Source organism: Dichotomopilus funicola, assembly GCF_033296635.1.
Source record: "Dichotomopilus funicola strain CBS 141.50 unplaced genomic scaffold C8A04scaffold_13, whole genome shotgun sequence".
NCBI classification, from domain to species: domain Eukaryota; kingdom Fungi; phylum Ascomycota; class Sordariomycetes; order Sordariales; family Chaetomiaceae; genus Dichotomopilus; species Dichotomopilus funicola.
The window spans coordinates 346,948-372,497 of record NW_026944034.1 but is presented as its reverse complement, the minus strand read 5'-3'; the positions used below and the strand labels follow the sequence as shown (position 1 = coordinate 372,497).

At 54.6% G+C, this 25,550-nt stretch overlaps 9 protein-coding genes across 9 annotated transcripts; 4 read left to right on the top strand and 5 right to left on the bottom strand.

Annotated features, from left to right (window-relative positions):
* Positions 1-377: 377 nt before the first annotated feature.
* C8A04DRAFT_26523 (uncharacterized protein) lies at positions 378-925 on the top strand (the record flags this gene model as incomplete). The annotated part of the gene is made up of 3 exons (XM_062779954.1): positions 378-479; positions 561-583; positions 640-925. The coding sequence occupies 3 exons, from the start codon at positions 378-380 to the stop codon at positions 923-925; spliced, it is 411 nt and encodes a 136-aa protein (XP_062639147.1).
* Positions 926-1,066: 141 nt separating this feature from the next.
* On the bottom strand, positions 1,067-2,074 carry C8A04DRAFT_10405 (uncharacterized protein; the record flags this gene model as incomplete). The annotated part of the gene is made up of 4 exons (XM_062776567.1): positions 1,067-1,379; positions 1,479-1,576; positions 1,643-1,742; positions 1,905-2,074. The coding sequence occupies 4 exons, from the start codon at positions 2,072-2,074 to the stop codon at positions 1,067-1,069; spliced, it is 681 nt and encodes a 226-aa protein (XP_062639146.1).
* Positions 2,075-3,304: 1,230 nt separating this feature from the next.
* Positions 3,305-4,073, top strand: C8A04DRAFT_26521 (uncharacterized protein; the record flags this gene model as incomplete). The annotated part of the gene is made up of 2 exons (XM_062779953.1): positions 3,305-3,803; positions 3,886-4,073. 2 exons carry the CDS (start codon positions 3,305-3,307, stop codon positions 4,071-4,073), a joined length of 687 nt encoding a protein of 228 aa, XP_062639145.1.
* Positions 4,074-4,984: 911 nt separating this feature from the next.
* On the bottom strand, positions 4,985-7,348 carry C8A04DRAFT_35587 (putative multidrug resistance protein; the record flags this gene model as incomplete). Its single annotated transcript, XM_062783225.1, has 8 exons — positions 4,985-5,329; positions 5,417-5,699; positions 5,868-6,110; positions 6,378-6,480; positions 6,610-6,659; positions 6,747-6,947; positions 7,028-7,151; positions 7,231-7,348. The coding sequence occupies 8 exons, from the start codon at positions 7,346-7,348 to the stop codon at positions 4,985-4,987; spliced, it is 1,467 nt and encodes a 488-aa protein (XP_062639144.1).
* Positions 7,349-10,332: 2,984 nt separating this feature from the next.
* On the bottom strand, positions 10,333-11,957 carry C8A04DRAFT_10404 (O-methyltransferase-domain-containing protein; the record flags this gene model as incomplete). Its single annotated transcript, XM_062776566.1, has 4 exons — positions 10,333-11,318; positions 11,382-11,427; positions 11,493-11,765; positions 11,808-11,957. 4 exons carry the CDS (start codon positions 11,955-11,957, stop codon positions 10,333-10,335), a joined length of 1,455 nt encoding a protein of 484 aa, XP_062639143.1.
* A 1,636-nt stretch (positions 11,958-13,593) lies between these two features.
* C8A04DRAFT_35580 (uncharacterized protein) lies at positions 13,594-14,648 on the top strand (the record flags this gene model as incomplete). Its single annotated transcript, XM_062783223.1, has 4 exons — positions 13,594-13,629; positions 13,682-13,780; positions 13,867-14,169; positions 14,277-14,648. The coding sequence occupies 4 exons, from the start codon at positions 13,594-13,596 to the stop codon at positions 14,646-14,648; spliced, it is 810 nt and encodes a 269-aa protein (XP_062639142.1).
* Positions 14,649-15,061: 413 nt separating this feature from the next.
* Positions 15,062-15,442, bottom strand: C8A04DRAFT_26517 (uncharacterized protein; the record flags this gene model as incomplete). Its single annotated transcript, XM_062779952.1, has 1 exon — positions 15,062-15,442. One exon carries the CDS (start codon positions 15,440-15,442, stop codon positions 15,062-15,064), a length of 381 nt encoding a protein of 126 aa, XP_062639141.1.
* A 1,608-nt stretch (positions 15,443-17,050) lies between these two features.
* On the bottom strand, positions 17,051-18,870 carry C8A04DRAFT_26516 (S-adenosyl-L-methionine-dependent methyltransferase; the record flags this gene model as incomplete). The annotated part of the gene is made up of 6 exons (XM_062779951.1): positions 17,051-17,522; positions 17,594-17,689; positions 17,750-17,755; positions 17,811-17,913; positions 17,971-18,101; positions 18,173-18,870. 6 exons carry the CDS (start codon positions 18,868-18,870, stop codon positions 17,051-17,053), a joined length of 1,506 nt encoding a protein of 501 aa, XP_062639140.1.
* A 2,340-nt stretch (positions 18,871-21,210) lies between these two features.
* Positions 21,211-25,205, top strand: C8A04DRAFT_26515 (uncharacterized protein; the record flags this gene model as incomplete). The annotated part of the gene is made up of 8 exons (XM_062779950.1): positions 21,211-21,284; positions 21,336-21,837; positions 21,903-21,953; positions 22,013-22,063; positions 22,138-22,296; positions 22,369-22,519; positions 22,669-24,600; positions 24,826-25,205. The coding sequence occupies 8 exons, from the start codon at positions 21,211-21,213 to the stop codon at positions 25,203-25,205; spliced, it is 3,300 nt and encodes a 1,099-aa protein (XP_062639139.1).
* Positions 25,206-25,550: the final 345 nt, after the last annotated feature.

Below are 25,550 nucleotides of genomic sequence, written 5' to 3'. Positions count from 1 at the left end.
CTGCGGGCAGGCGGTTTTCGTTTTTGGAACGTAGACTAACTAGTTAATTAGACTAGCAGACTAAGTAGTTAGCGGATGACGAAGCGCCTGTGCCGTGTAAGCTAGGACCCGGCCGGCCGGACAGTGGGGTGGTGCGGTGCAGTGCGAATATGCAAATTTAGGCTTCCATAGTAGGATCAGTGAGCGGGCGGACGTTGATTACAACAATGCTTACAAATGGAGTACCATACCGTTGTGGGGGGGAAGGGAGGGGGCGGATATAATAATGATGATGTCGGGTGCAGTTTGTGTGGACTTCCGCTGCATCTCACTCTTCTTTTGGGACCTGAATAGTAATCTTCCTAGTTTGTGAAATCTCGGGATAAAAATTAGGCAAGATGGGTCAAATCGATCGGTTGGCGATATTCAAGGCGGTGGATGAGGCCGCTCGGGCGAAAATGGTTGAGGCCGCCTTGGAGTTCTTTTCGCAGGTCAAGAAGGTGAGTGTTGGAGCTCCAGACCACCCGCTTGTCAGGTAGAGGCTATGTATCAAGTATCCAAGCTAACGTCTCACTCTCCAGTCCGGAAACCAATATTTTTCCAAGTATGACACCCCCGCTCGCCATTGTTCCAGTCCCGAACCTTGCTAACCCAACCCAGCAACAGCGTGTCCTTCATCCAGAACCATGAGGATCCACGTGCCCACGGTTATGGTGTGGCGCTGCGGTTGACCTTCGACAACGAGCAGGGCATCTCCTACTACGACCGGGAGTGCCCGCTGCATCTAGAGCTGAAGAAGAAAGGCGCCCAGTTGTGCACTGAGCCGCCCCTTGTGGTGCTGACGAGGTCGGAGGAAACCATCTTCGGGGAAGACATCGAGGAGGGGGTTGAGCCGTCGGAGGTTATTCGTAAGAAGCGGGCCAAGGGAGCGTCTTTCCCCAACTAGGGGAGTCGTGAAACTAGGTTCGGGCTGATGGGGGCAGGAGTTAGCAGAGTATATACCTGGGAATCGGGATGAATAAATCTGACAGCTGAAATACCAACCTAATCCCATCTCTCCATCCAGATTTCTCTGAGCGTCTAAATCTCACATTCTCCCCTCCGCCCTCTCCTTCAACCCCCTCAACCAAGCATCAAACCCCCGCTCAAGATGGCTCCCCACCGCCATCTTCACCACCGGCGCCAACGTCCCGTAAAAAGTCTCCCAGCAGCGGTACTCCGTCGCCGGTTTGCCGTCCGGGCCCACAGTCTCGATGAGGTCCTGCACTCTCTCCGATCGGAGCGCCCACCCGGGCCTCAGCCAACTTGGCCGCACCTTCCACGCGATGCGGAGGCCTTTTCTAGGGCTGGTAGTGACATTATCCGTGGTGATGTCGTGACGGTTTGAGTTGGTTTCGGGGCTGTTATTGTTGTTGTCGTTGTCGGTGTCGGTGTCGGTGCCGTCGTCGTCATCGTCAGTGTGGTCGTAGTTTATAGGCCCCAGCACGCTCACTTCCAACGCGACATGTTGGTCTGGCGGACCGGAGTCCGGTTTGTCCGGGGGGAGATACACGGCAAAGGTGAACTGGGTGCCCAGCCGTAAGGTTGTTGTGGTTAGCTGGTCCCGGGGAGCCGGGTCAGCCGGGTCTTGGTCCGAGTTGGGATCACCATCATCATGAGAGACCTGGGACCGGGGTTGGGTGTGGGTGTCGGTGTCGGCCGGCTGGGAGTCAATTGTGCATGTGCGGCAGAAGCGGTTCCAAGCGGGATCTTTGTTGAGAATGCTTTCATTAGTTCATTACATAATGATGGGAGAGACTCAGGGAGCGAAGTTTGCTAGTTTCGGTTACGGGTGCTTTGTCTCGGAATGATTGTCCGTTTTTTTTTTTGGGGAGTTCTTTTTGGGGGCTGAAAAGCAACCCGACTGGTGGGAGACTCAAACAAACATAGGAGACATACAGTCTAACGAGTTCACAATCACATTGAGGCATTCTTCGGGCGTGGCTTCGATGAGAGCGGTGCATGAAACTGAGAAGGTGCCCCCGGACCCGTGGGTAGGTGTCGGAAGCGCCGGGCCTAGGGACGCGCCATTGTCTGAGCGGCTTGTCGTTGCCATGATGCTTGAAGACGATATGTCTAGAGTATCCGCAAATGAGAGCGTTGCCCTCGGTCAATGAAACCGATGCTCAATTGACCGACGGTCCATCCCACGCAATGCTGGCAATGGAACTGCAGTGAGCAACAGGGCATGCCGGTACTTGGGGGTGATCTTTTTGGCCCCTGCTGCGGCCGGTGCAGATGCTCCAGGAGCCCGTTCCCAGAAGACGGACTTGCTGTGGAAACAGCGGGGAAAGGACCGCGGCAGTGGAAGGCCCCTTCCCTGTCAACTTGGCTCTCCCTGGGAAGCACGGAAGTCAAAGGGTAGGCCCCACTCCCGGGTTCCGGGCTCCCCTGTGCCTTCCCTGGAGACATCAGTTTCATCCATCGCCCTTTCCGTCCACCGGCATTCAGGTGTGGGTTTTCTTCTTTTCTTGCGATGCATTGGAGCTCGCAATCTGCGGGGTTCGACCGGCCATTTGGGCGGAGTTACCCGGCGTCGACCTGACAGCAAACCATGGAATACTACGCCGGACCGCGCCAGTTCATGCTAACGCGTGCGGTCAGCGGACCCAAGGCCGATCAGGGCCACGAGGTGGAGGGATGAGGTGGTTGGATGGATGGGTGGGTGAGTGAATGAATGGTCGAGTGATGGCCGAAAGACGTGATGCAGTTCCCGGAAAGCGTCTCGGGACCCAAGAGGCTCCCTCCCTCGGCTCGGACACTGGACGGCAGGCCAGCGGCAGCTAGTGTAGTCCCGTCTTACGCAGTCAAGGCAGTCATCCGTCGACATCACCCATCAGCCATCACCTTCCCACCTATCCCATCAGTGAGAGCTACTGTACCGAACCCCCTCTCTCCACCCCCGGCCAAGGGTACATCTTAGTACATAGTAGTAGATATCGGGTCGAACCTTATTCTAGAAAGGCGGGAAACACCCGCATGATCCGAGTTGCTGTGGCGGTTCTTGAGCGCCACCAGTGCACCACACAACTTCGGGGGGGGCCACTTTCTCCCGTTTCCGACCGGGACCGCTCACCCCAGCTTCGGTTCCTCTTGTTGGCTACTCAAGCGAAAAAAAGGCTTGAGGTTGTTGGCTGGGGTGGAGGCCGTTCCAAGCAGCGGTAGTTTGCTCAAAATGTGCCCTGATCGCCAGTCGTTAAGGAGACGGGACCTGCCCTTTTCTCTTTTGTTCCTAGATTCTTAACGTTTGCTGTGTAAGAACAAGTCCTCATCGGCAACCTTCACGATGACATCTCCATGGCAGAGCACGCCACAGACCGGCGGGGCGCTTATCGAACCGGACGACGAAGAGAACGCCGGGACGATCGACGGGCAGAACATTCCAGCACAGAATCAAGACGCACCAGGCCCGTACTGGAATCGCGTCTGGCCGGATGGTGTCGTGATACCGCCTCCCCCAGTCTATTACCAACAGCACTACGACCCTCAATATCAGTATCACTATCCTGAGCCTATTCCGCAACAACCACCGCCAGACCCTGTGCCTTTTTCACCGCACGATGCCGGCCAAGCCCAGCAGGCCAACCAAGAGTACAGCCAAACGCAACCACACGTCGACGAAGGCTTGGACCTCACCTCACCATCAGTCGCCCATCCGCCGCCGCAGCAAAGCACGAATTATACCCAGCCCAACACGTCTCATGCTCCCCATGACCATGCCGGGAAGCCTACCTCAGAACCAGCTTTCCATCCCAACCCACAGTTCCAGGACCGCCCACGATGCGGTAAGTTACAACCCCCACGATCACCTAATATCAGAGACTCCCATCTCCAGCTCTACGATCATCCCCTAACATACGTGTCCAGAGGTATGGCCTCTCACATACCGATCAGTCCACGGCTACTTCAAAGTTATCTGGTGCGTCCAGATCGAAGGCCAGAGCCACTACCAGTACCAGCCCCCCAACCTCGAAGAGCTCGCGCGCCACTACCACCTGCTGTATTTCCCGGACCAGGCTAGCCACGACGCTCAGTTTAGTCAGCCGGGGCCGTGATGTCCTTGGTGTAGTAGAATTCGACGTTCGACATTCGAGTTCGAGTTCACCCCCCAAAAACAGGACACGGTTGTCCACGACAAGGCAGGCCCACGCTGTCCGCCCGCACTTTCGATCCGACGAATGCTAGACGGCCACCGCGCCAGACTGTTGTCTCAGACGTCGGGACTCGAGCCTTTTCGTGGGTACACCGGAACTGACGCTGGGTGATACCGTGCGGAGTAACATGCCGTCAACATGCCGTCGCCCAAGGAAGCGAGACACGGCTCTCTGCGCTCAGCACGAGTTCTTCCCATTAGGGGACCTATCCACATTTGAACACCAGTCACCAGAACGATTCCCAAAGAGTGCATCCTCCCGTCTCTTCAGGAATACCATCGATATCACCAAGAGAATAACCATGAAAACGGAAAGAAACCCGGAGTCTTTGGTCGGGCACAAGGTCAGGCGGTTATCATTATGAGGGAGGGGCTGGGAAGATAGATGTCTCATCACCCCCTCTGTCCTCGGTTGCACACTGGGGTCTCACATACCCGGGATCCTACGCAATCTTGTCGTCCAACGGCCGCAAACACGATGGGCCTTGGTCTGTGTGTACCTTGGTCTGTGTGTACCTTGGGTTCTTTATCATTGGTGGGTTAGGTTTGGGCTGTGGTGGTAATGGGATTTTGGCCCAAGGGAGCGGTGAATACATGCTTGGAGTGAGAAATCAGGAGGTTGTTGTTGGGTTTGACTTTGGCGACGTATATGGCGGCTTTGACGGGTCCATGTTGCCATGAGCAGGAGAACGATGAGATGTGCGGATGGCATCAGATTGAAAGTATAACAGTCGAGTAGTAAACCACCAAACAAAGCTCAACCCACTGATATAAATATACCATTCCAAGCTAAACCTCAACCCCAAACACCCCCTACCTAACCAAAGACCTTAAACTACTCACACTCGACATCTCCACATCCCCATTCCCCCTTACCCTTTCCCTACCCCCCTCCGCCCGTCTCGCAAAAGCCTTATGCCGCTCCATAACACCCACCACATCCCCCGTCCCCGTCCCCGTCCCCGGCCCCGCCGGTCCCGGTCCAGACCGCCGCGCCTGACGGTACGCCCCCAAACTCAACACCAACGCCACCACCGCAACACACGTCATAACCAGCACCTGATCCCGAAAGGCGTCCAGATACACCCGTGTGACTGCCTCCCATCGTACCTCGGACCCGTCGGGCAGCGCGAGGGCTGTTGTCCACCATTGGCTGGGCTGGATCTGCTCGCTACTATCACTACCGCCACCATAGCCATAGCCATAGTCATAGCCATAGCCATCACCGCCGGCTATAGCAATTACCACCGCCCCCGCGGCTGAGGCAGCTCCTTCCCCCGCGGCTGAGGCAGATGCAGAGGTAGAGACAGCAGAATGTCTCCCCAAAACCCCCTGAAAAACAATCGTACAAACCGCCAACCCCAGCGCGCCACCAAATACCCTAGCCTGGGCCACAGCACCCTGGGCAGCGGCTAGGTCCCGGTGGTGCGACTGGATGGCGGCTGTCATGGTGCAGGAGGCGAAGCAGAGGCCTATGCCGAGACCGTAGAGGGAGAGGAGGGAGAGGAGGAGGGGGAGGGGGACCATACTTCCTGTTGTTGCTGCTGCTGCTGCTGCTGCTGCTGCTGCTGTGGTGGTTGTTGATGGTGGGGTTGTTGTTGTTGTGGTCGTGGTGATGGTGGTTGTGGTGGTTGTGGTGGTTACCGTCAGGGGAAAGGAGGTCGAAGAAGAATCCCCCTGAGGGGCATAAACATACGAAAACGCCAGCACCAGTCCCAATCCCACAGCCTGCAACAGACCCCCCGCGACCAGAGTCTGACTGGTGAGGTTGGTACGTTTGGAGAGTGCGCCGCCGAGAAAGGAACCCAACGCGCAGGTTCCTAGCATCGGGACTAGGTGCACGCCGGCCCAGAGCGCGCCGTCGCCGTGGACGATTTGGAGGTATTCGGGGACCTTGATTACGAGGGATATGTAGATGAAGCCGTTGAGGAGGGTTACCCTGGAGATGTTAGCTTACTGGATACTGGGTAGAGACGATTTGAAAAAAGGGTCAAGGACGTACAAAACGCAAAGGATATACACCCTATCCCTAACAAGCCGAACAGGCAAAACAGGCTCAACTTGTTTTCCCCCTTTCCGGCTGCTGTTGGTGTTGGGCAGTAGGCGTTTCTTCTTCTCTCTTTGGAAGAGGTAATACTCCCACCCGCCTAGCAGCAGCCAGCACGCTCCTGCTGTGGCCAACGACCAGACGATTACAGGACTGGACCAGGTCCAGACTTGGGCGCCGGCTTCTTGGAGAGCGAAGATGAGGAGGATGGAGGCCGCGGCTAGGAGGGCGTGCCCGAGAAAGTCGATTTGGGAGATGCCTGCTGGTTTTTGTTGTTGGTCTGGTGTTTCTTGTTGCTGATCGTCCTGCTCCTGTTGTTGTCGTTGCTGCTGTTGCTGTGGCTCATGATGTTCTTGTCGCTCGGGCTGCCGCAGTCGCTGCCGTCGCTGACCAGGCCAGAGGATATATATCCCCAGCACCGCAAGCACACCAAACGGCAGACTACACCATACGGTCAGCGCCCGACACGCCCGCTAACCCCCCTCACACAAGACAAGGAGGGCAAGTAAAAGAAGAAGAAAAACCCACTTAAACCAAAAAATAGCCCTCCAATTCCACTCCGCCAACGCCCCGCCCAACACAGGACCCAGCAAAAACGAAATCGACAGCGTCACGCCCACCAGCGCGCCGACTACCTCAGGCCGGCTCGGCCCTTGCTCCAGCAGGCAGACTTGGGCGAGACTGTACAGACCTGAGCCGCCCATGCCTTGGACTGCGCGGCCGGCGATTCTATGACTTTATCAGTACAAGTACCGTACCCACGGTTATGGTATCTTGGGGGATAAAGGGTGGAAAGGGGGGGGACTTACAGCTCGCCCATACGCCGGGCGATTCCACACCAGGCGGAGCCGAGGGTGAACAGCAGCCAGGCGATGGCGAGGATGTTACGGCGGCCGTAGACGTCGCTGAGTTTGGAGAAGCCGACGGCGAAGCCTGGATTCTTGAATGTCAGTTACACCTGGGTGGGTGGGATAAAGAGGGAAACTGAGAAAAGGCTGAAGGGAGGACACACTCATATACGTCAGGAGATACCCCAACACAAGCCACGGCGTGTCCTGGTAGTTGGCAAACTCGGCCGAGACCGAGACGAGCGCCGTCGAGACGATGGATGCGTCGAGGCAGGAGAACATGAGTCCGGCGCAGATTCTAGTCAATCAATAGTTAGCTGGGGTCTTGCTTCTTTCCCGCCCTTTCCTATCCGTTTATTTCCCTTTTCCTCTTCCTCGGGGGTGTACTTACATCATAGTCAGCAACACCCGCCGCGCGGTGCTTCTCTTCTCGGGAAGATCCTCAGACAAAACACCCTGGTTCTGGCGCTCTTGTTCCCGTTCCTTTATTCTTGTCGTGTGGGAGCTGCTCCCGCTAACGGATCCATCGCGGGCTAAGGGCGGGGATGTTGCTGCTGTTGCTGCTGCTGCTGCTTCTGCTGCTGCGGCTGAAGATGGCGGTGGTGTTGATATTGGTAATGACGGTCTTTCCCCCCTTGCTATTCGAGACAAGGAGGGGTTTGGATAGGGGAGTGCCATGATTTGGGGTTGGTTTTGTTCTTGGTCTTGTTTTTGGGATGACATGGACGATGCGGTGAGCTGTTTCTAACACGGTCGTGTGGAAGCTTGTTGGTTGCTATCTTTTCTTTTCTCTCTTGTGTTCGGGGTTCCTTTCCGCTGCTGAGTTGATGGTATTGATGAAATGGTCGAAGAGAACCAAGGAACGAACTTCCCAGGCGGACGGCACCAATGGATGGGCTGTCACCCTCAAAAGCGGGGAGAGTATGGGTGAGTGAACCTGACCGTGGGTGCTGTCCTAGGTGAAGTGGAAAGACGGGATTACAGAAGAGGGAAATGCTAGTCACTGCTTTGATGGTGTTGCTGCTGCTGCTGCTGCTCGAGGACTTGCCGATCTGTATCCCCCCCTTCTTCTCCAGATGGGCCCAGCAAAGTAAAAAGACGCGAGGGGGGGGTGTGACATTTGTACACAAGCCATCGGCATTTACAGGTTACTGGAAACCGAGTGATATTAACCTGGGACAAGAACGGGGCCAGATGTACTAGGGCAGAAAATGCCAGACCTCGTCCTCAGGTCAGATCAAGTCAGATCAAGCCAGCTCTTGAAACCGAGACTTCCGTGTTGAACTCGAACCGCATAAGGGACATAAGGGATGCGGCCGCAGGTCTCAGTCTACCCGTTTCCCGCCCCCCATCGTCTCGGTCTGTTGTCTTAAACATCGGGGTCAAATAGGTAGCAAGTAAGCCCTGGAATGAACCCCGAGACCGAATTGCTTGTCTCGCCTTCAACATATCCCCAGGGACCGGGGGGCCTCCGAAAAGACCGACCGGATATAACGTTGCTACTTGCTTCCACGGACTTGTTTTGTCCCCAAAGTCGGTCGATTTCTGCATGTTTCCAGGCGGGGTCATCGTCACTTGTGACGCGGATGGTTGTGCCGGATGTTGTGGATGTGTGACTTGGTTGTGGCAGGCGGGTGTATTGTACAGGAGGTTGGCCGACGGTCCCGTGCTGCTTGAGCAGAGCATGGCTGGTGTTGAGGGCGAGCATGTAGGGTTTGGGAAATCATGATGGCCTGCGGTATCTAGACACTTGATGCAAGAAAAAACACCTTGCAAGGCCGAACATATTCTATCTCAAAGTGTAGCCAAACACCTCAACGTAGACCCATGAACTCTTTCTCTAAACAGCAAACCGCTTACCCCCCTCAGGTATCACCAACCCAACGGTGAACTGCATCCCGTCCCAAAAACCCAGGAACACAAACCAGCAACTGAGCGAGACACCTGAGCGAGACAACAAAACGGAAAGCGACGCCCACTCAGTCCTTCTGGGAAAGCTGGGTGGTAAGTACCTAAGAAGAGGGGCCTTCTGGATCTCTTTACTACCCCTTCTTCTTTCGGGTACACACACAACTGTAACCACCCGACGGGGTTCCCGCTGCGGGTTGGTCACACATGTTTTGGCTTGGGGCCCCCGTTGTGATACTATGTTACACAGACTCACAGAACACACACACACACACGTACTGGCTAGGTAGGTAGGTGGTTGATGGGGCGAGTGAGCATGTTAACGTTACTCGGATAACTGCTGCTGTTAGTACCAACCCCAAATTATTTATCTCTTTTTTTCTCTCGTTTGTTCCCTAAGTTTCCAACTCCCCTGCCTCCGGGGAAGGCTTCCGTGTTGCGTCAGGCGGGCTGGTGCAATGCAATGTAAACCAGGGCTATTGACGCTAACGTCTTTTTTTGGTGGACGTTCTACTTTGTTCTTTGGTTCATACTAACTGGCAGACGGAGGCGGGTGGCGGGATCGGCGATGCAGCAGGATCTGATGCTGTGTCATGGAAGTCGAGGGAGAGTGTTCTTCTCGGCGGGCGGGATTGGTTGCATGTTCGGGCAACTCGGTCTTGGGGAACGGGTTACCAGGTAAGAGGTTTGCAGGCGTTTGAGGCCAGGTTATTGATCAGGGGAATGGAGACTTTCTTGCTGAAGACGTAGTCTGTGATTACGATGCTTCAGGTGGTGGGGTAGGGTTTGCTGGTAGAAACTGCAAGGCCAATCAAGACAGGTACTCCATTGTTAAGGAAGAAGTTGTGTTACAAAATATGTTGTCAATACACGAGTTAGACAACACCAGTACCCTATGAACCACAAGCTCAAACTAGCTCAACAGAAGGGTATCAACTCGAAAATTAAAAAGGGTGTCAACCGCTCAGAACAGAATATCTCTCTCCCCCATCGCAACGCGTGCCGACCTTCCGTCATAAACCTCTTGCCTCTCATCAATCAACCCCAAGTCTTTTCATGCTCAACCGCGCTATGCTAATCTCCAACCGAATCAACCCACTTACTTACCCTCCACAGCTTCACTCTCCGGCCCCGAAGCCGCTCCATTCCCGTTAGCGACAACGGGGGCCTTCTCCTCAGCAGCCGTGGCGGTGGCCGTTTCGTCGGCCGTAGTAGCGCTCGGCTCAATCGGGGTTGATTTCACCGCCTGCTCAGGCTGCCAAACAGCCTCGATCACGCTCATCCGGCATCCCTTGGCTCTCGTGACACCCTGTTCCACCATCATCGTCAGCAAGCCTTCTCAACCAACAAAAAATCTGTCATCTCTCTCTCCTTTTCTTTCTCATAAGACTCACCTTGAAAACAAACCCCTCACTCGCCGCAGCAAACAACTCTCTAAACTCCCTCTCCGTCCGCTCCTGCGCATTCAGCAGCGTCAACATAATAACATCCATGCGCCGAATAACCTTCTCATCCCAAGGGTTCTCCTGCCCCGCCTCCCGCAAACAGTGATCGTTAATGACAACACGCGCGCCCGGCTTAAGAGCAGGAATCAAACTCTTCAAAATGCGCACCGCATACGGCGTCGAGTAATTATGCATGATCCAGCGGAAGAAATACACATCCGCGCCCTTGGTCGGCTGTTCGGTAAAGAAATCGTGCGCTAGCAGAGTAATCCGCTCAGCGACCTGGGGATCCGCGCTCAGCGGCTTAGGCGCGCTGTCGACAGTCTTCGGCAGGTCCTGCACGACAAACTTGAGGTTCTTGTACCGCGCGGCGAGGTCGACGCACAGGAAACCGTGCGAACCGCCCACGTCGACAAACGTGCCGCCCGCCGCGTCAAGGTCGCTCAGGTCGTAGCCGCCCTTGTCCACGTCGACGAAGAACGCCGGCTCGTACCCTTCGCCGCCTGTCAGGCTGGCCATGGACTGGCCCATGCGTCGGGCGCGGGCGGGGTCTTTGCCGAAGGTGACGAACATGGGTTCTTTGTCGACGGTGTTGAAGGCGAATTGGAAGCCGGACTGGGTGAGGGAGGTGGCTTCGGGGTAGGTTTGGAGGGCTTGGAGGACGTGGCCCGCGGAGGGGAAGATGTCTTCGCCGTTGAAACCGATCCAGGCTTGCATGTTGGCGTCTTCGGCGAGGACGCGGGACGCTGCGGTGTGGGCGATTACGTCGGGGCTGGGTTCCCGGAAGATGCCGTTGGTCATGGCCATGCGGAGCAGCCGGGCGAGGTTGATGGGATCCAGGGAGGTCTTGGTTTGCAACTCGGTGAGGGTAATGGTTGAGTCGATGGGGACGAGTTTTGCTATTGCGCGTGTTAGCTGGCAAGGGCCATGTGGGAGACAAAACCTGTTCATGGTCATCTTACCAATCCCGTAATGGTTAAGGGCGGTAAGGGCCACGGTATCAAGGTACTAAGCACATGGCTGTTAGCATCGATCTGCAATACAGTCCCAAGATCAAAACAACAAACACTTACCTCCCAAACCCCCCACCTCACAGACTCACGCGGGCCGTGGGCCAGGCGCCCCAACTCCTTGGTCGCATGGATGATCTCCTGCCGGCTCTGCTGAACGTCCGGAGGGAGGGTCGGGAAATCGGCTGGGGAATCGACGTCGTCAAAATCGGGCATGGGCAGACCCTGGGACGTCATATGCGCCTCTAACTTCTCCGTAGCTTTGGTAATCGTCTGAGCAAGTGCGATCATCCGGGAAGTGGACGGTTCTGGCTTTGGCTTTGGCTCAGATTTTGACTCCTGTTCTGAAACAATCGGAGCCGGAGCCGGACGTGGAACCGGGACTACGTTGGATTCGACATCCTTGTGTCGGCGGGATGATGACAGGGCGGAGAAGGACCGGCGGTTCTGCTTCTTGGTCTCCGCGTCGGGGCTCGGGGACGGGCTGGAGTGGAAGAGCGAGCTCAACCTAAATTTGGCCTTGCTCATCTTGACAGTCCGTCGCTACGAGGAAGGATGTGCTGCTTTGGTAATGAATTGAGTGTCACTGCTTGCATGATCAGTATGTAACAAGAGGTGGCGGTTAAGAGATCCATTTTCCCTATCTCAGCTCTTGAAGGGCTACTCTGTGTATGTGTATCATCTGCCATGCACGCCTGTCTTTTGTTCCGCAAAAGGCAACGAGACCTAATAAACTCAAGGCACGCTGACATGAAAGTGAATTGAAAGGCAACGACGAGAATGAAAACGGAAAAGTGGAAATATACCCGGTAAGGTGGTGACAGATTCGCCAGACTGTACAACACAGCGATATATGCCCTATCCAGATTGCTGTGAGCTATCCCACTCCAGGCCACGGGAGCTGCCATGCAAGCTTACCGAGCTCGGAATGCTGTTCTCGGATACACTCGACCGAGTTTCGGGGTACACGGCGGCTGTTCTGATGCTTAAAATTAGCCACAAGTCGGGGCCGCCTGTCAACTCCACAGGGCTTGGAGTCTAACTCCAGTCAAGAGTCGAGGAATGTGAATGCTGGGCTAGATAACACGGCCTGACGCGGTGAATGTGCAAAGAGATGGCTACAATGAAGATATATGAAGAAGGAAGTCTCAAAATGTGGCGGTTTACGTACCAGGTCGGTGGGTATGACGGCTAACTAGTATGTCCGAAGCGGTGTTGAAGAGCAAGGGTGGCTCGTCCCGAACCGGATCCACGGGTTCATGCGAGGAAGGTCAAAGCGAAATGAAAGGTAAAAAGATTCCAAAGATTCCAAAGGCTTTGTTTGTCGTCGAAGTTGGTTCCCTTCCTCGGGGGCGAATGTGACCACTGACCCGCGCTTGTTTCTCGTTTTCTCCATCTTTCGTCTCTTTCTCTTCTGCCCGGCCCACCACCCCCTGAACCCGTCCGTCCCATCTTCGGAATCGTGCTGGCACCTCGCAGGGTCCGGAGCTCACCATTCCCCCAAAACCCGAGCAGTGCAGGACCAAGGAACTGGCGAGCCCCATCTGTCCCGGTTCGTTTCCATCCAGACTGTCGGTTATTACCGTGTCGGGAAAAGGCTAATGCAAATGCAATGTTGCAGTGACGTTAGCGGAATGGAGAGCCGGGAAGGACCAGACGACTGGCCATTGGCCAAACTCCGGGAGCCGAGGGGCTGGATGCATAATGTTAACGTTATGTCGGAGTATGAATTAAACAGCTTACTGTTCGGGACTTTTATGCGGATAGAGGCTTAGGATAAATTTATGCAATACTAACTGCCGTTTATGTAAATATTCCCTTGAATGCTCCCTAGCCATCACAGTAACCGCTGAGACGCCCAACAGGCGCGTGTTTCCGCGCGGTGATTGGATCGGTCAAGATATGTTTGTGGTTGCGGCTGTGACCGTGTTCTCGTGGTCCAACATCAAACACACAGGTCTGGCGCTTGGAAAATGTATTCTGTTTCTCGTTCTATAGATAGCAGGGCGCGTCGTGCCTCTGTCCGCCCCCTTCTGAAGGTCTCGTCTCGGAAATCCAGACTCAATTCGATTTGATTCGGTCTCACGTCTTCATCCTGCGGCACACCATGGCTACCCCCCCGACTGCTCCGCCCGGCACGCAGCCTCCGGCCGCGACATACAGCATGTACCCCGACTGGCCACGATCCAAGGCCGATCTTGTGCCATTACCGCGGTGTGAGGGCCCAAAGCTGGCCGCGTTTGACTTCAAAGGCCCGCAAAAAAATTGAGTTCCTCGAATATGCTGGCGAAGGACGACACGCGCATGTTTTCAAGGTCCGCATTCGGAGACAGATTTATGCGCTCAAGCTAGTAAGTTGCTATGGTATCCAAGTAACGCAACAAAACAAGGCTGGATTGGTTGGTTTTTTTTTTTGACACCACCGTGCGTATTCCAGTTTCGGTTTGTAGAGGACCAGGAATGGGTGAAATGCGTGGAGAGCATCGACGACTACGATCGCGAGCCCCTCAGCGCTTTCTATGACTACGCGGAACCTTTCAACTGCGAATGCCGCGCTTATGGGCGGCTTCAAGAGGCCGGACACGAAGACCTTGCCCTTCGTTGCTTCGGCTATGTACTATTAGACGAGGCCCACGAACGTATCGTGCTCAGCCAATTCCCCGACATCGACTTCAATGGCTCCTCAGATGACAATAGGTACGATTTGTACCGGAAACGCTTCCGCGGGCGAGATGGCCGGGTGCCGCCACTTCGAGGGATTCTAAAGGAGTTTGGGCACGCCCCAAAGAGGAGGACTTTCAAGCCGCCGACTTCCAAAAAATCCTCGACGACATAGTCCGTTTCTAGCAGCTCGGCATTATGCGCCTCGACCCTGGAACCCGACAGATGGTGTCGGGCAAGTTCACCGACTTCAGCAGAGCCATTACCGTACCATATTTTCTCACGACACCCGAGCTCAACCCTCACATGACACCTGCAATGCGGGAAGAGTTGGAACTCGAAGCTTTCCAACTGGCGCGAACCGAATATATCGAGTTCGATTTAATGATGAGCGACTGGAACTCGGAACATGGCGAGAAAAAGGGCTTCATTGATCTGTCTGCCTTCACCAAAGAGGAGAAAGAGAACCGTTTAGCGCTGACACGGCCCCGCCAGTTGAGGAACGTTGCGGCCCGGAACCGTTTTTGCACCCGCGTCGACCCACGACGCTACAACTAGAAATGGCGTGCCAAGGACGGAAGAAAACGCCGGCGGCAGCTGCGAGCACGGCCTGCGAAATGGTACTTCAATTGCGGTGAAGACAAGGTGGTGATTGCACTACTACACCGTCACCATGACCACCACCCAACACCGCCGTGGGAATACAAAGATGGGTTCATGCACCCGACCCTTGAAATAGAATACCGACAACATCGCAATTCAAAAGATATCTGCCGCGCCTGGATAAACAAGAAATGGAAAATCTAATCCGCAAACTCCCCCACATGATCCCCGAGTGTCCAGTGCCCAGTGTCGAATGGCCAATGTCCAGTTCTGTTTCCACCGCCGAAGCCAGCCGCCCCGAAGCCGTTATCAAACCCCATCCCCTTCCCCAGGCCATTGACATTGCCCAAGTTCCCGCCCAGGTCGCCCTAGATATTCGCGCCCATGCCCCAGTCGATGTCCTCGGCCACGTCGAGGTCCAGGTCAAAGTCCTCGCCCAGGTCGAAATCGTCGTTTCCGTTAACGCCGACCCCGGCCGCGAAGGCAGCCGGGTTCCCCGGAGACGGGTCCCGGTACGCAGGCGGCGGCGGCGTAGGGGGGTCCGATGGCTCCTGGAAGTTGGAGTACCGATGTTGGCGCACCCAGCCGTCCAGGCCCTGGCGTTTCTCCCATTCCCCCACGCCAACCGCGTCTTCTTCGGGCATCAACGCGCGGTGCTCCGGTGCCGACATGGACAACATGCACATCCACCATAACGCCAGATCTGTCGTCAGCTTTTCGTTGCCGGACCGGGCCCAAGGAACCGGCATCATTGCCGCCTTCCACTTCGGATCGAAGCCAACCGCCCCATTGGCCTTTACCACCCTCACCTTCTTTCTGTAGGAACAGCACACGACAAGGTGTTCCTCCGTAACGATATACCCATAGCGCGTTTTGGCCAAGCTGCACTGGTGAGCCAGCTGTCGCAACGGCCACACACTGCCATCCTTGTCAACCGGATATTGGTCCTCATCTCCTTCCTCCTTAATTAGACGGCGATGCTGGAACTTGGGAGAAGGCCGGGCGACGCCAATGGCCAAAGTCGGTAGTGGTAAGTCGTCGAGCTCGATCTTATGATCGACTCTCGTTGTCGGTTTCGTTCCGCTAATTCGCGCGAGGGACGAGTGGTCAGGGGTTGTCCAGCGGAACAAATGTCGAAGGTGGGTGGGCAATTCTAAAGCACAAACTATTACGTCCGTAACAGTAGGCAGTTGAGACGGGGCATCAAGGGAAAGCGCAGCCTGAGCTTTCACGGAAGTTACGATCAATCAACCCGTCTAATTCATCGCAAGGAGTGTCAATGGGATGATCAACGTACCGGTGAAACACAACTCTCTTGCTCGATGCTTAATCCGCGATAAATGGGCCTTGCGACCTCACTAACGTTAGTTATGTAATAATGCAGCGGTACCGAGCCCGTGGCCATGGGTCTGTCGAGGTCCGTTGTGGACCCCCGAGAAAACCATAAAACATTGAATTTGCAAATGCAATCAGCAAGGCTAGGTCTGTTCGAGGCAAAGAGTGCAGGGGCGTCTTTCGGGAGGATGCTCCCGAAACCCCCGGGCCTCAGTGAGTGGACGGATGAATTGACGAAATCAGCATCCTGGTAGATATTCTCAAAGATTATCACTGGCCCGGATTCTTCGGAAACTCGCCGGAAGATTGATTTGAACAGGAGACTGCAGGAGATACCGTTAAGCGGCAAGCATTAGATGCAATGGCAAAGGGGGAAAGCGCTCATGAAATCGTCTGATTCCTTGGATGGGAAACCACGCGGCAGGTACGACCTCCACCTTAGGCCGCCTGCGGAGAACCCACACCCCCCTATCTTGCGCAGCGGGGTCTTTCCCCGGAGCATGGAGGTCATTGGCGTGAGCGTGGATTCTTTGGACGAAAATGCCAGAACCGGTGCAATTTGGCAATTTGAGGTGTCATATTTCCGAACAGACGACGACGTGCCTGCCTCCACAGTCGGGGCCGAAGAGGGGTTGCCCAACTCAAACACGTTAACCAAGGCTTTACGCATGGAATAACGTAGCCCGATACTAGCAGCAGACTGATCATTGTGTTATACATATGCTTTCATCGTCTCTCACACAGGGCAATTACATACCTGTGAGCCGATGCAGACATACGGTTAATGGGATTGTCAACGGAGGGGATGATTACGAGTTATTTGCAGAGTTGTACATATACTGCCTGTATGTGTGTTAAACCTTTAGGGATGCGTAATCCTCCTTTCTCCTCTCAGCAACCGCCCATTCCAAGGACCAAGGACAGTGGTATCATGTGAAAAAAAGACACGCGCCACCCAACCATATACACTTCCCATAAACAACCCTAACCAAATCCCTTCCCCTTATCCAAGTAAGCCCTCTCTAATACCCCTCCGGCTTTTGCCCATAGACAATATGCAGCGGCATATATGCCAGCATCCCATTATCCTGATACGCCCTGCGCACCTGTGTCAGGAACAACTCCACCTGCGCCTGCGTCCATCCACAGCCGCGGGTCAGCGGGCCCAGCGCAATGGCCTGCATGCCGTCGACGAGGATAGTGCGCCAGTACAGGCCAACGGTCTTGAGCACCTTGTTCTTGGGCCACGTACCGAGCGGGATCTGCAGGACGCGCTCGGTGACGTTGACGAAGCCGACGTCGCGCATCATGGCCGCTAGCTGTCCGTTGGCGGCCCCGTGGAAGTTGGTGATACCGAGGTTGGTGAGGCCTTCGTTGATCAGCGTCCAGTATTGGACTACTGGATGGTCGGGCGGAAGCGGCCGGGTGCGTGAGGCTGAGAGGGGGAAGTGGAAGACTTCTTGCATTTCGAACCAGCCGCCGGGTCGGAGGTGTCTGTAAGTGAGTTTAGTGAGGAGCCGGTCTGGAAAGGCCGTGAAGCGTGGGTGGATTCGAGTGGTCCTTACTCTAAACATCTACGCATCAATCTGGGCCAGTCTTTGATCCCCATAATGGTATGTCGGGAGTGGACGTAATCGAAGTAATTGCGTGGGTGAAGCCATCTAGCAGTGTCATGTTAGTATGCGGACAACAATGGTCGGCTCTGAAAAGGGGAAACATACGGGCTCCTAGCACGAGGTTAGCAATCGTAAACTTGCACTTTCGGAAGCGTCGAAGACTTACTCTATATCATCCACCATAAACCGCACATTCGGTGGCACCCACTCGGGTTGGATCGGACTTAGGTCGACTCCCAACACGTTTGCGGCCGAGAACACGTCCCCCACTGCATAAACAATTAGTCAAACCCCACAAGCGGATTTCATAATCATGCACCACATACTCTCAATAGCCCAGATTCCCGTCCCCGTTCCAATGTCAAGAATCTCATTGGGATGATCCCCGATCGGCGCAAAGTGAAGCTGTCCGCAAAGCATCTTGACCATGGCGTGCTTCATATCTTCACGTTGTTGCCTACGACGAAGGTCAGCTCTATCAACTCAACACCACATATGGATACCACAAAAAACAGCGGGGTTACGTACTCAACGTCGTCATTGGGAAAGTTATACCTCCCTTCCCGAAACCGATGATATCGCCGCCCATTCTCAAAAATGTAATCCCGCACGCTCTCCGCAAGCGAGGTTGACGCCGTCGTGTTGCCGTCCGATCCGTAGCCATCATCGGTAGCCAGGTCATCGCTGTCCACAACGATACTGCCATCCTCTGCCTGTGCGACGGCTGCCTCTTCCTCTTGCTGTTCATCATATTCGGCCACCCCCTCCTCTTCCGCATCTCCCGACCCGCCGTGCTCGGGGTTGGACGTTTGCTGCTGTTCTTGAGCGCGGGGGTTCGTGAACATGTAAGGCGGGGATAGACTCCCGCGTGGTCCTTCGGGCACGCCTGGGACTGGCACGGATGCGGAATGCGGTTCAGAGTAGGCGCTATCCGTGTGGGAGAAGAAAGATGCGCCGTCGTCGGCGACTGCGGACGGGCGTCTTAGAACCGAGGAATTAGGCTCTAGTTGCGCATCACGGTGGTCGTTGAGTCCCTTCTTTGCGCCCGCTGGCGCCGCTTGGTCCGCAACAAACTTGGCCTCGGCTGGTTTGGGAGGTGGGAAGCGACTTTGCGCTGTCTCTTCTATTGGAGAAGAACCGCTTGTCTCGGCACGACTCCGCTTCTTCGAGTTGACGGCGGCGCTCGGTGCCAGTGGTGACACCGGTTCGTCTGAGTATGGTTCCATCATGTGCTGTTTGGAGTCTCACTTTTCAGAGTCGCGAGAAAGGAACCGGACCCGGGTGGCCAAATAATCGGCCAGAAAAATCGGCGTCGATGGCTACACCGTTCCAATGCGACAGCCCTGGTCCAGCCGCAAAATTCCGATTGCCGACTCGCCCTGAGCCAATGGCTGGCATCAAGGTCAACCTCGTTGGATGACAACCATGCAGGTTGCCCAACAACGTTTATTGAGAACAAGTGGTCCCGGATCCGACGTCGTGAGGGACGGGCGAAGACTACTGTTCTACTAGTCGAAAGGGTCCGCTGGAATTGATAACGGGCCGAAACCGTCAAGAGAGTTGCCGAAGTACGGTGAGAGCTAGCTCGCGGTAGTATGTCTCAAGTCTGCCGATGGTTCGGCGGTCATCACAAGGTTCGATGACAAGATGTCGTCCAGTCGGCCGTCCCGGAGTTTATGTTGAAAAGAAGAAACAAGTCGCAGCGGAGTGAGATCCGGTCACTGGAGGGGCCACCAAATGCAAGCCACATCGTCCCTCGGTCTGAGCGAACCGGCCGATCAATGATAACGCAATGGAGCACACAGCGCTCCGGCAGGCCGACAGGTTGCTTCACTAGCCAAGTGTAGTGTAATTGGAATGCATCGTGGCTCCGGCGAATAGCGTGATGACAAACCCTTCCATCAATGGATTGCTAGCGGCCCTTAGGTGGGGTGAATTGCTCTCAGTGGTGAGTTCCCCATTTGCTCCGGCGCGAGCCGAGCGGGTTTGCAGATTTTCAGGGGAGGGGGGTTCGACTCAAGTCTCTCGAGGGCCGTGAGGTCGCAACGGCTCCGGCCCCCAACCGCCTCAATTCGACCGACGGCTGCATGCCGACGTCAACGTGCCGCCCTTTCCCCGCCCTTTTCCACACCCAAGGTGAATTAGTAGAGCTCAAGGAATGACTACATCTAGAATATCCAAGTACCGAAACGGCCTCAATTACCACTGCAGGTAGTAAATCATCGAGTATTTCGTACGGGGGGGGGCGTGGCTGACGATGAATAGCGCGGAAGAGGTCCGACCTCCTAGTCGGCGGCGATCTCTCACGCCGGTCGCTAGATGTTCGATGCTTTGCAGGGCTCCCCCTCTCTTGTTTAACCCCCTGCGACTGTGACGAAATTGCCCTAGCTCAAGCCTGGATTCCCCAGCGATAACTCCTGGCAATGTCCGAACGGGTTACATTTCCAAAATCAGGGCAGACCTGCCACAGCATGGGGGTGTCCTGTCCTTCATCAGTCGGAATGGCTACGAACAGTCGAGTGTTTGATCCCAAAAGCGACGCCGGCTTTTAGCCGACGGCAAAGCCCAGCTGCCAAAACACCGAACCACGAGGGCCGACAGCGCAGCGCTGCATGGAATGGGAAGCGCACTGTCCAGCCTGCAGGGAAGCCCGGGCCGTGACCAACGCACCTCATTCAATGAGCAACAAACAAGCGGCGACGACGAGAAATTATTGGACCTTCCATATCAGTGTCATAATTGAGGACCTAGATTACTATGAAGAATATTTAAGGGTTCCTCTCCTCAACACAAGTATCTGATCAAATGCAAACTCAACCTCGTTAGCCACCGCGTTCTACTATCATTTTCAGGACAGTTCCTGCCAGGGCGAAATTAACATCATGGGACTACAAACGATATCGAGAGGCTCCTTGCAATTAAGAGCTAAACCTTTTTTCTTTTGCTATTAACAAACAACACCCCCTTTTCTAACTTGCGCTGACACCCTAACTATTAGTAGGTAGCCGAGCATTTCTCTCCAGTGTCAGGAAATCAACATTTGAGGAAGTCTAACACACCGTTAGGGGTGTTAGGATTCAATGCTACATAGAGTATGCGACAGCGCCGCCGCTAGACTCTGAAATATGTCGATATGCTACGAATTTTCGGTTTGCCTATCCTGTCAAGCTCTTTCCTGTGTTTTAAAATGCATCTCCGCAATGGGAATATTCGTAGCATTTTCGAGCGCCTGTGTCTCCTGTCAGCCAACCACATCCGCTTGGCTTGGTTCGCTTATGTACTGCCCACATGCGGACTGCGTACCAAAGAGGGACACGTCCATCGAGGAAGGCTGGGGCACGTCAGGCTGGTCACACCTGGACCCAAAATGCATTGGTAGAGATGCCTAGTGGGGGGTCTTGGAACACTACTACCTTGATCCAACTTGGTATTTGACATGAGGAGAAAAACAAACAAAAGTCATTGAAGCTCTCGTGGCTCTTTCGTCCTGACCCCACTTTCGAATGGAATCGTGAACGGTCGCCCGTCGCCGGGATCATCGCGTCTTCGCCCAAGCCCGGCCAGACATGTCTGTGCACCGGCTCGGCTTCACAGAGCTTTCCGGGAGTCAAGGCACAAAGGACGGGACATATCGAGTCAAGTAAGTCTACAATGCGCTCCGAAGTAAGTGGCTTTAGCTGACACAGGGCAGCATCATTTTCGTGCATGGCCTAGGAGGGCATCCTCAACACACATGGGAGGACAGCAGGAGCAAGAACAGGGAGAGCGTCAATGGGGGCAATCATAGTGAAGCGGGGACAAGTAAACGGAAGCTCTTCAAACGCCTCTTCAAGTCCAAAGCATTGCCCTCGGCCCCGAGTTCGACGACTGTCTCAAGTTCAATTTCGACATCGGGTTCAGCCAAAGACTCAGGTTTAACCTCAACATCGAGTTCGATCACGGCCTGGAGCTCGACCACAACACCCACCTCGGTTACGGCCTCAGTCGCCAACAACGATACCGGCAAAGAGTACACCAAAAAGCTATTCTGGCCAAGAGAATATCTTACAGAGGACATCCCCGAGGCCAGAGTGTGGACATACGGCTACAATGCGGATGCCGTCGGGGGTGTGTTCCAAGCGAACAACAAGAACAGCGTATCTCAGCATGCCCGAGACTTTGCAGTGCGCGTTGAGCGAGACATACGAAATGAGGTACGTACACTCAGGAATCTCAGGAAAGATGCCGGTGGAAGGCATGTGCTAACCATACATACTAGGACCCAATCTTATTCGTCGCGCATAGTCTCGGCGGCATCATTGTGAAAGATGTAAGTACGTCTAGACCGCCTGACTTAGAAGCTGACGCTAATGATAAGTAAACAGGCAGTACGTCGGTCAGATGTGTGCCGTGCGCGAACTAAACTCATCATCTTCCTGGGTACGCCTCACCGTGGAAGTGGACTTGCAGGATGGGGCAAGATCGCATGGAACCTAGCTTCGATAACACTACAGGATTCGAACACAAGAATCATCAAGACACTGGATGTGAATAGCGAGGTCTTGGAAAACATCCACGAGGATTTCAAGACGATTGTGAGCCAGTCTCAGATTTGGATTCACTCGTTTCAGGAAGGACGGGGAATTTTGGGTATCAAAGGTTTGCACAATAAGGTACGTTTCTAACGGATGAGGAGTCTCTGAAGCTTCATCGCTCTTCATGTTCTTACTGTAAGATCACGACAGGTGGTGGATGATTTCTCCTCGAAACTCGATCTTCCGCGGCCCCTCGAAACGGTCGAGACCATCGATGCGGACCACAGGCAGATGGCCAGGTGTGCCGACAGGTCGGATGCACAGTACCGGGCTATCTTTGGGGTTCTCGAGCATTTCATTCGTACGAAGCTCAAGGAAGCAGCGTTGACGACTTCCGTGGCTGTAATTAATACTGCAGAAACGGAAGGCGCAATTGAGGAGACAACAAAAGGTAAAAGAAGCAAAGCCTCATCCCTCTTACCAACATTCGATTCGCTGACTTTACTGTAGACCGTGCGGCCCTTCCCTGCTATTACATTCCACTCCCTGAGAACCGGCGCTTTGTCGGACGTGAGAAGGCGCTGGACGCTCTCAAGGCAACGTTTTTTGTGCAAAAGGAGTGTCAGAAAGCCAGTATTGTCGGCCTAGGGGGTGTCGGCAAGACGCAGGTTGCGCTTCAGTTGGCATACTGGACAAAAAAGAACCAACCCGATTTCTCCATCTTCTGGGTGCCTGCGTTGAGCATGGCCAGTTTCGAACAGGCCATGACCGCAATAGCGAAAAAGCTCCCTATCCAGGAAACTGGCGAGGATGAGGACCCCAAGGAATCCGTGCAGCGATTTCTAAGCTCTGAGGCAGCGGGGCCATGGCTCCTTGTGGTGGACAACGCGGACGACGAAGAGATCATCTTTGGCTCTGCAGACCGGCCGGGCGGTATCAGCGACTATCTTCCCGAAAGTGACACCGGACTTACTTTGTTCACGACACGGTTTCAGGAGGTGGCTGTATCGGCCACCGGGAGTGATGTGGTCGAACTGAACGAGATGGAGCACGCGGAGGCGGTTGATTTCCTAGAAAAGTCACTGATACACAAGAGCCTGCTTCGTGACGAAACGGCGACTACAGAACTCCTGAAGGAGCTCACATACCTACCCCTGGCGATCACACAAGCCGCAGCTTACATCAACAAGAAGAAGATACCCCTGACGGAGTACATCGGCCTACTACACAGCACGCAGCAGGATATCATTGGCCTTATGAGCAAGGAATTCCGAGACAGCACCCGATATCCTGGGTCTCAGAACGCCGTTGCAACAACGTGGCTCGTATCATTCGATCAGATCCGAAAATCTGATAGCGCAGCCGCCGACCTGCTCTCATTTATATCTCGCATCGAGCCCAAGGGAATACCCCAATCCCTGCTACCCGATCTTGACTCGGCCGAAAAGTTTGTGGATGCCATCGGGACGTTGTGCGCATACGCCTTTCTCACTAGAAGAGGTGAAAGCAAAGTGTTCGACATGCATAGTCTCGTCCACCTAGCGACGCAAATCTGGGTTCAGCGAGAAGGCCTAGCGGAAATAGCAGACGAAGATGCGACTTGGCAACTTGCCACGATTTTCCCGACTCCTGACTATGAAAACCGTGCTATATGGAGAGATTATCTCCCGCATGCTCTCAAGCTATTGCAGCACAGTGAAGACTTCGATTCGGAGGACAGGTCTGATTTGTTACTGGCGGTTGGACAGTGCCTGCTTGTGGATGGCCGGATTACTGAAGCTGTCCGGAGTCTAGAAGAGGCTTGTCGGTGGCCAAACCGAACGCTCGCTCCTGATCACCCCAACCGGCTCGGAGCGCAGCGCATGCTCGGGAAAGCTTATGAAGCGAATTGTCAGTCTCAAAAGGCCATAGAGGTACTCGAACAGGTCGTCTCCATTGAGGCACAAACTCTCGCCGATGACGACCCCGACCGGCTCGTGTCGCAGCATATCCTAGCGGGAGCGTATCAAGGCGACGGCCAGACCAAAAAGGCCATCATGCTCCTGAAGCACATTCATTCCATTCAGGCCAAAACCCTCGCCCCCAATCACCCCGACCGACTCCGGTCACAGCACACGCTCGGGGTGGTCTACAACACCAACGGCCAATTTGCCGAGGCCATTGCAGTGCTCGAGCCAATCGTTGCTACCAAGGCCCAAATCTTTGCCGAAGACCACCCCACACATCTCGCATCACTGCGCGCGCTTGCAATAGCCTACAGGAATAATGGCCAAGTCAAAAAGGCTATTCAACTCCTCGAGCAGGTCGTCGCCATTGAGGCGCGGGTTCTTCCAGACGACCATCACTCACGGCTCACTTCACAACACGGGCTTGCTAAAGCCTACCAAGCTAACGGACAGATCAAAGAGGCTGTGGCGCTACTTGAGCACGTTGTTACTGTCCGTAAGCAGTGCCTTGCCAATGACCACCTTTCGTTGCTTTCATCGCAACATGAGCTTGCTCTGGCCTATAAAGCCAATGGACAGGTGAAAGAGGCTGTAGTATTGCTTGAACAACTTGTCGCAATTCAAAGCCAAGTCCTTCCCGACCTCCACCCTAATCGGCTCGCATGGCAGCACACACTCGCATTAGCTTACAACGAAAATGGCCAGGCTAAACAAGCTATAGCGCTGCTAGAGCGGATCGTGGCATTGCGCAACCAGGGCCTACCCGAAGATCTCCCCGCAGTTCTTGAGTCGCAGGAATTGCTGGCCTTCCTATACACATACGGGGGAAACGAGCGCGTCGAAGAGGCCGTGATACTGCTTGAGGATGTTGTTACAATCAAGACTCGAGTGCTTCCTGACAATCATCCTTCCCTACTATCGTCCCAGCAGGCCCTTGCAATTACTTACGAATCCAATGGACAACTCGACGAGGGCGTGGCGTTGCTTGAGCGGGTGGTTTCCACGAAAGCTCAAATCCTTCCCGAGGATCACCCTTCACTCCTTGCGTCGCAGGACTGGTTGGACGGCATGTTAGAATCTATGGAGCAAAACAACAGTTAGTAGTGGTATTTGTGGATTCTTGTTGGCTCTGAGAGCTGTCAGCTTGTTTTGGAATACAGCGCCGTGTAACGTATAATCCTTTCCTGAATGAGCGGTAGCGGCCCATGGAACAATATAGCTTCATCGACACTTTTCGACGGATGACCTCATGAATGTTTTATTCGATGTAAAGATGAAATAGAAGGCCAAGAACAGTTGTTCGAGCAGAAAAGTGGAACCGAAAATCACCACGAGCACCAAGCCACATGTGGCTGTGATTTATTCTAGGTGGGGCAATCGCTGGGCTTGGGCCTCAGCCCTCCATTCACCCATGTTGCGAGCAACAGGCAGACCAAACTGACGTGG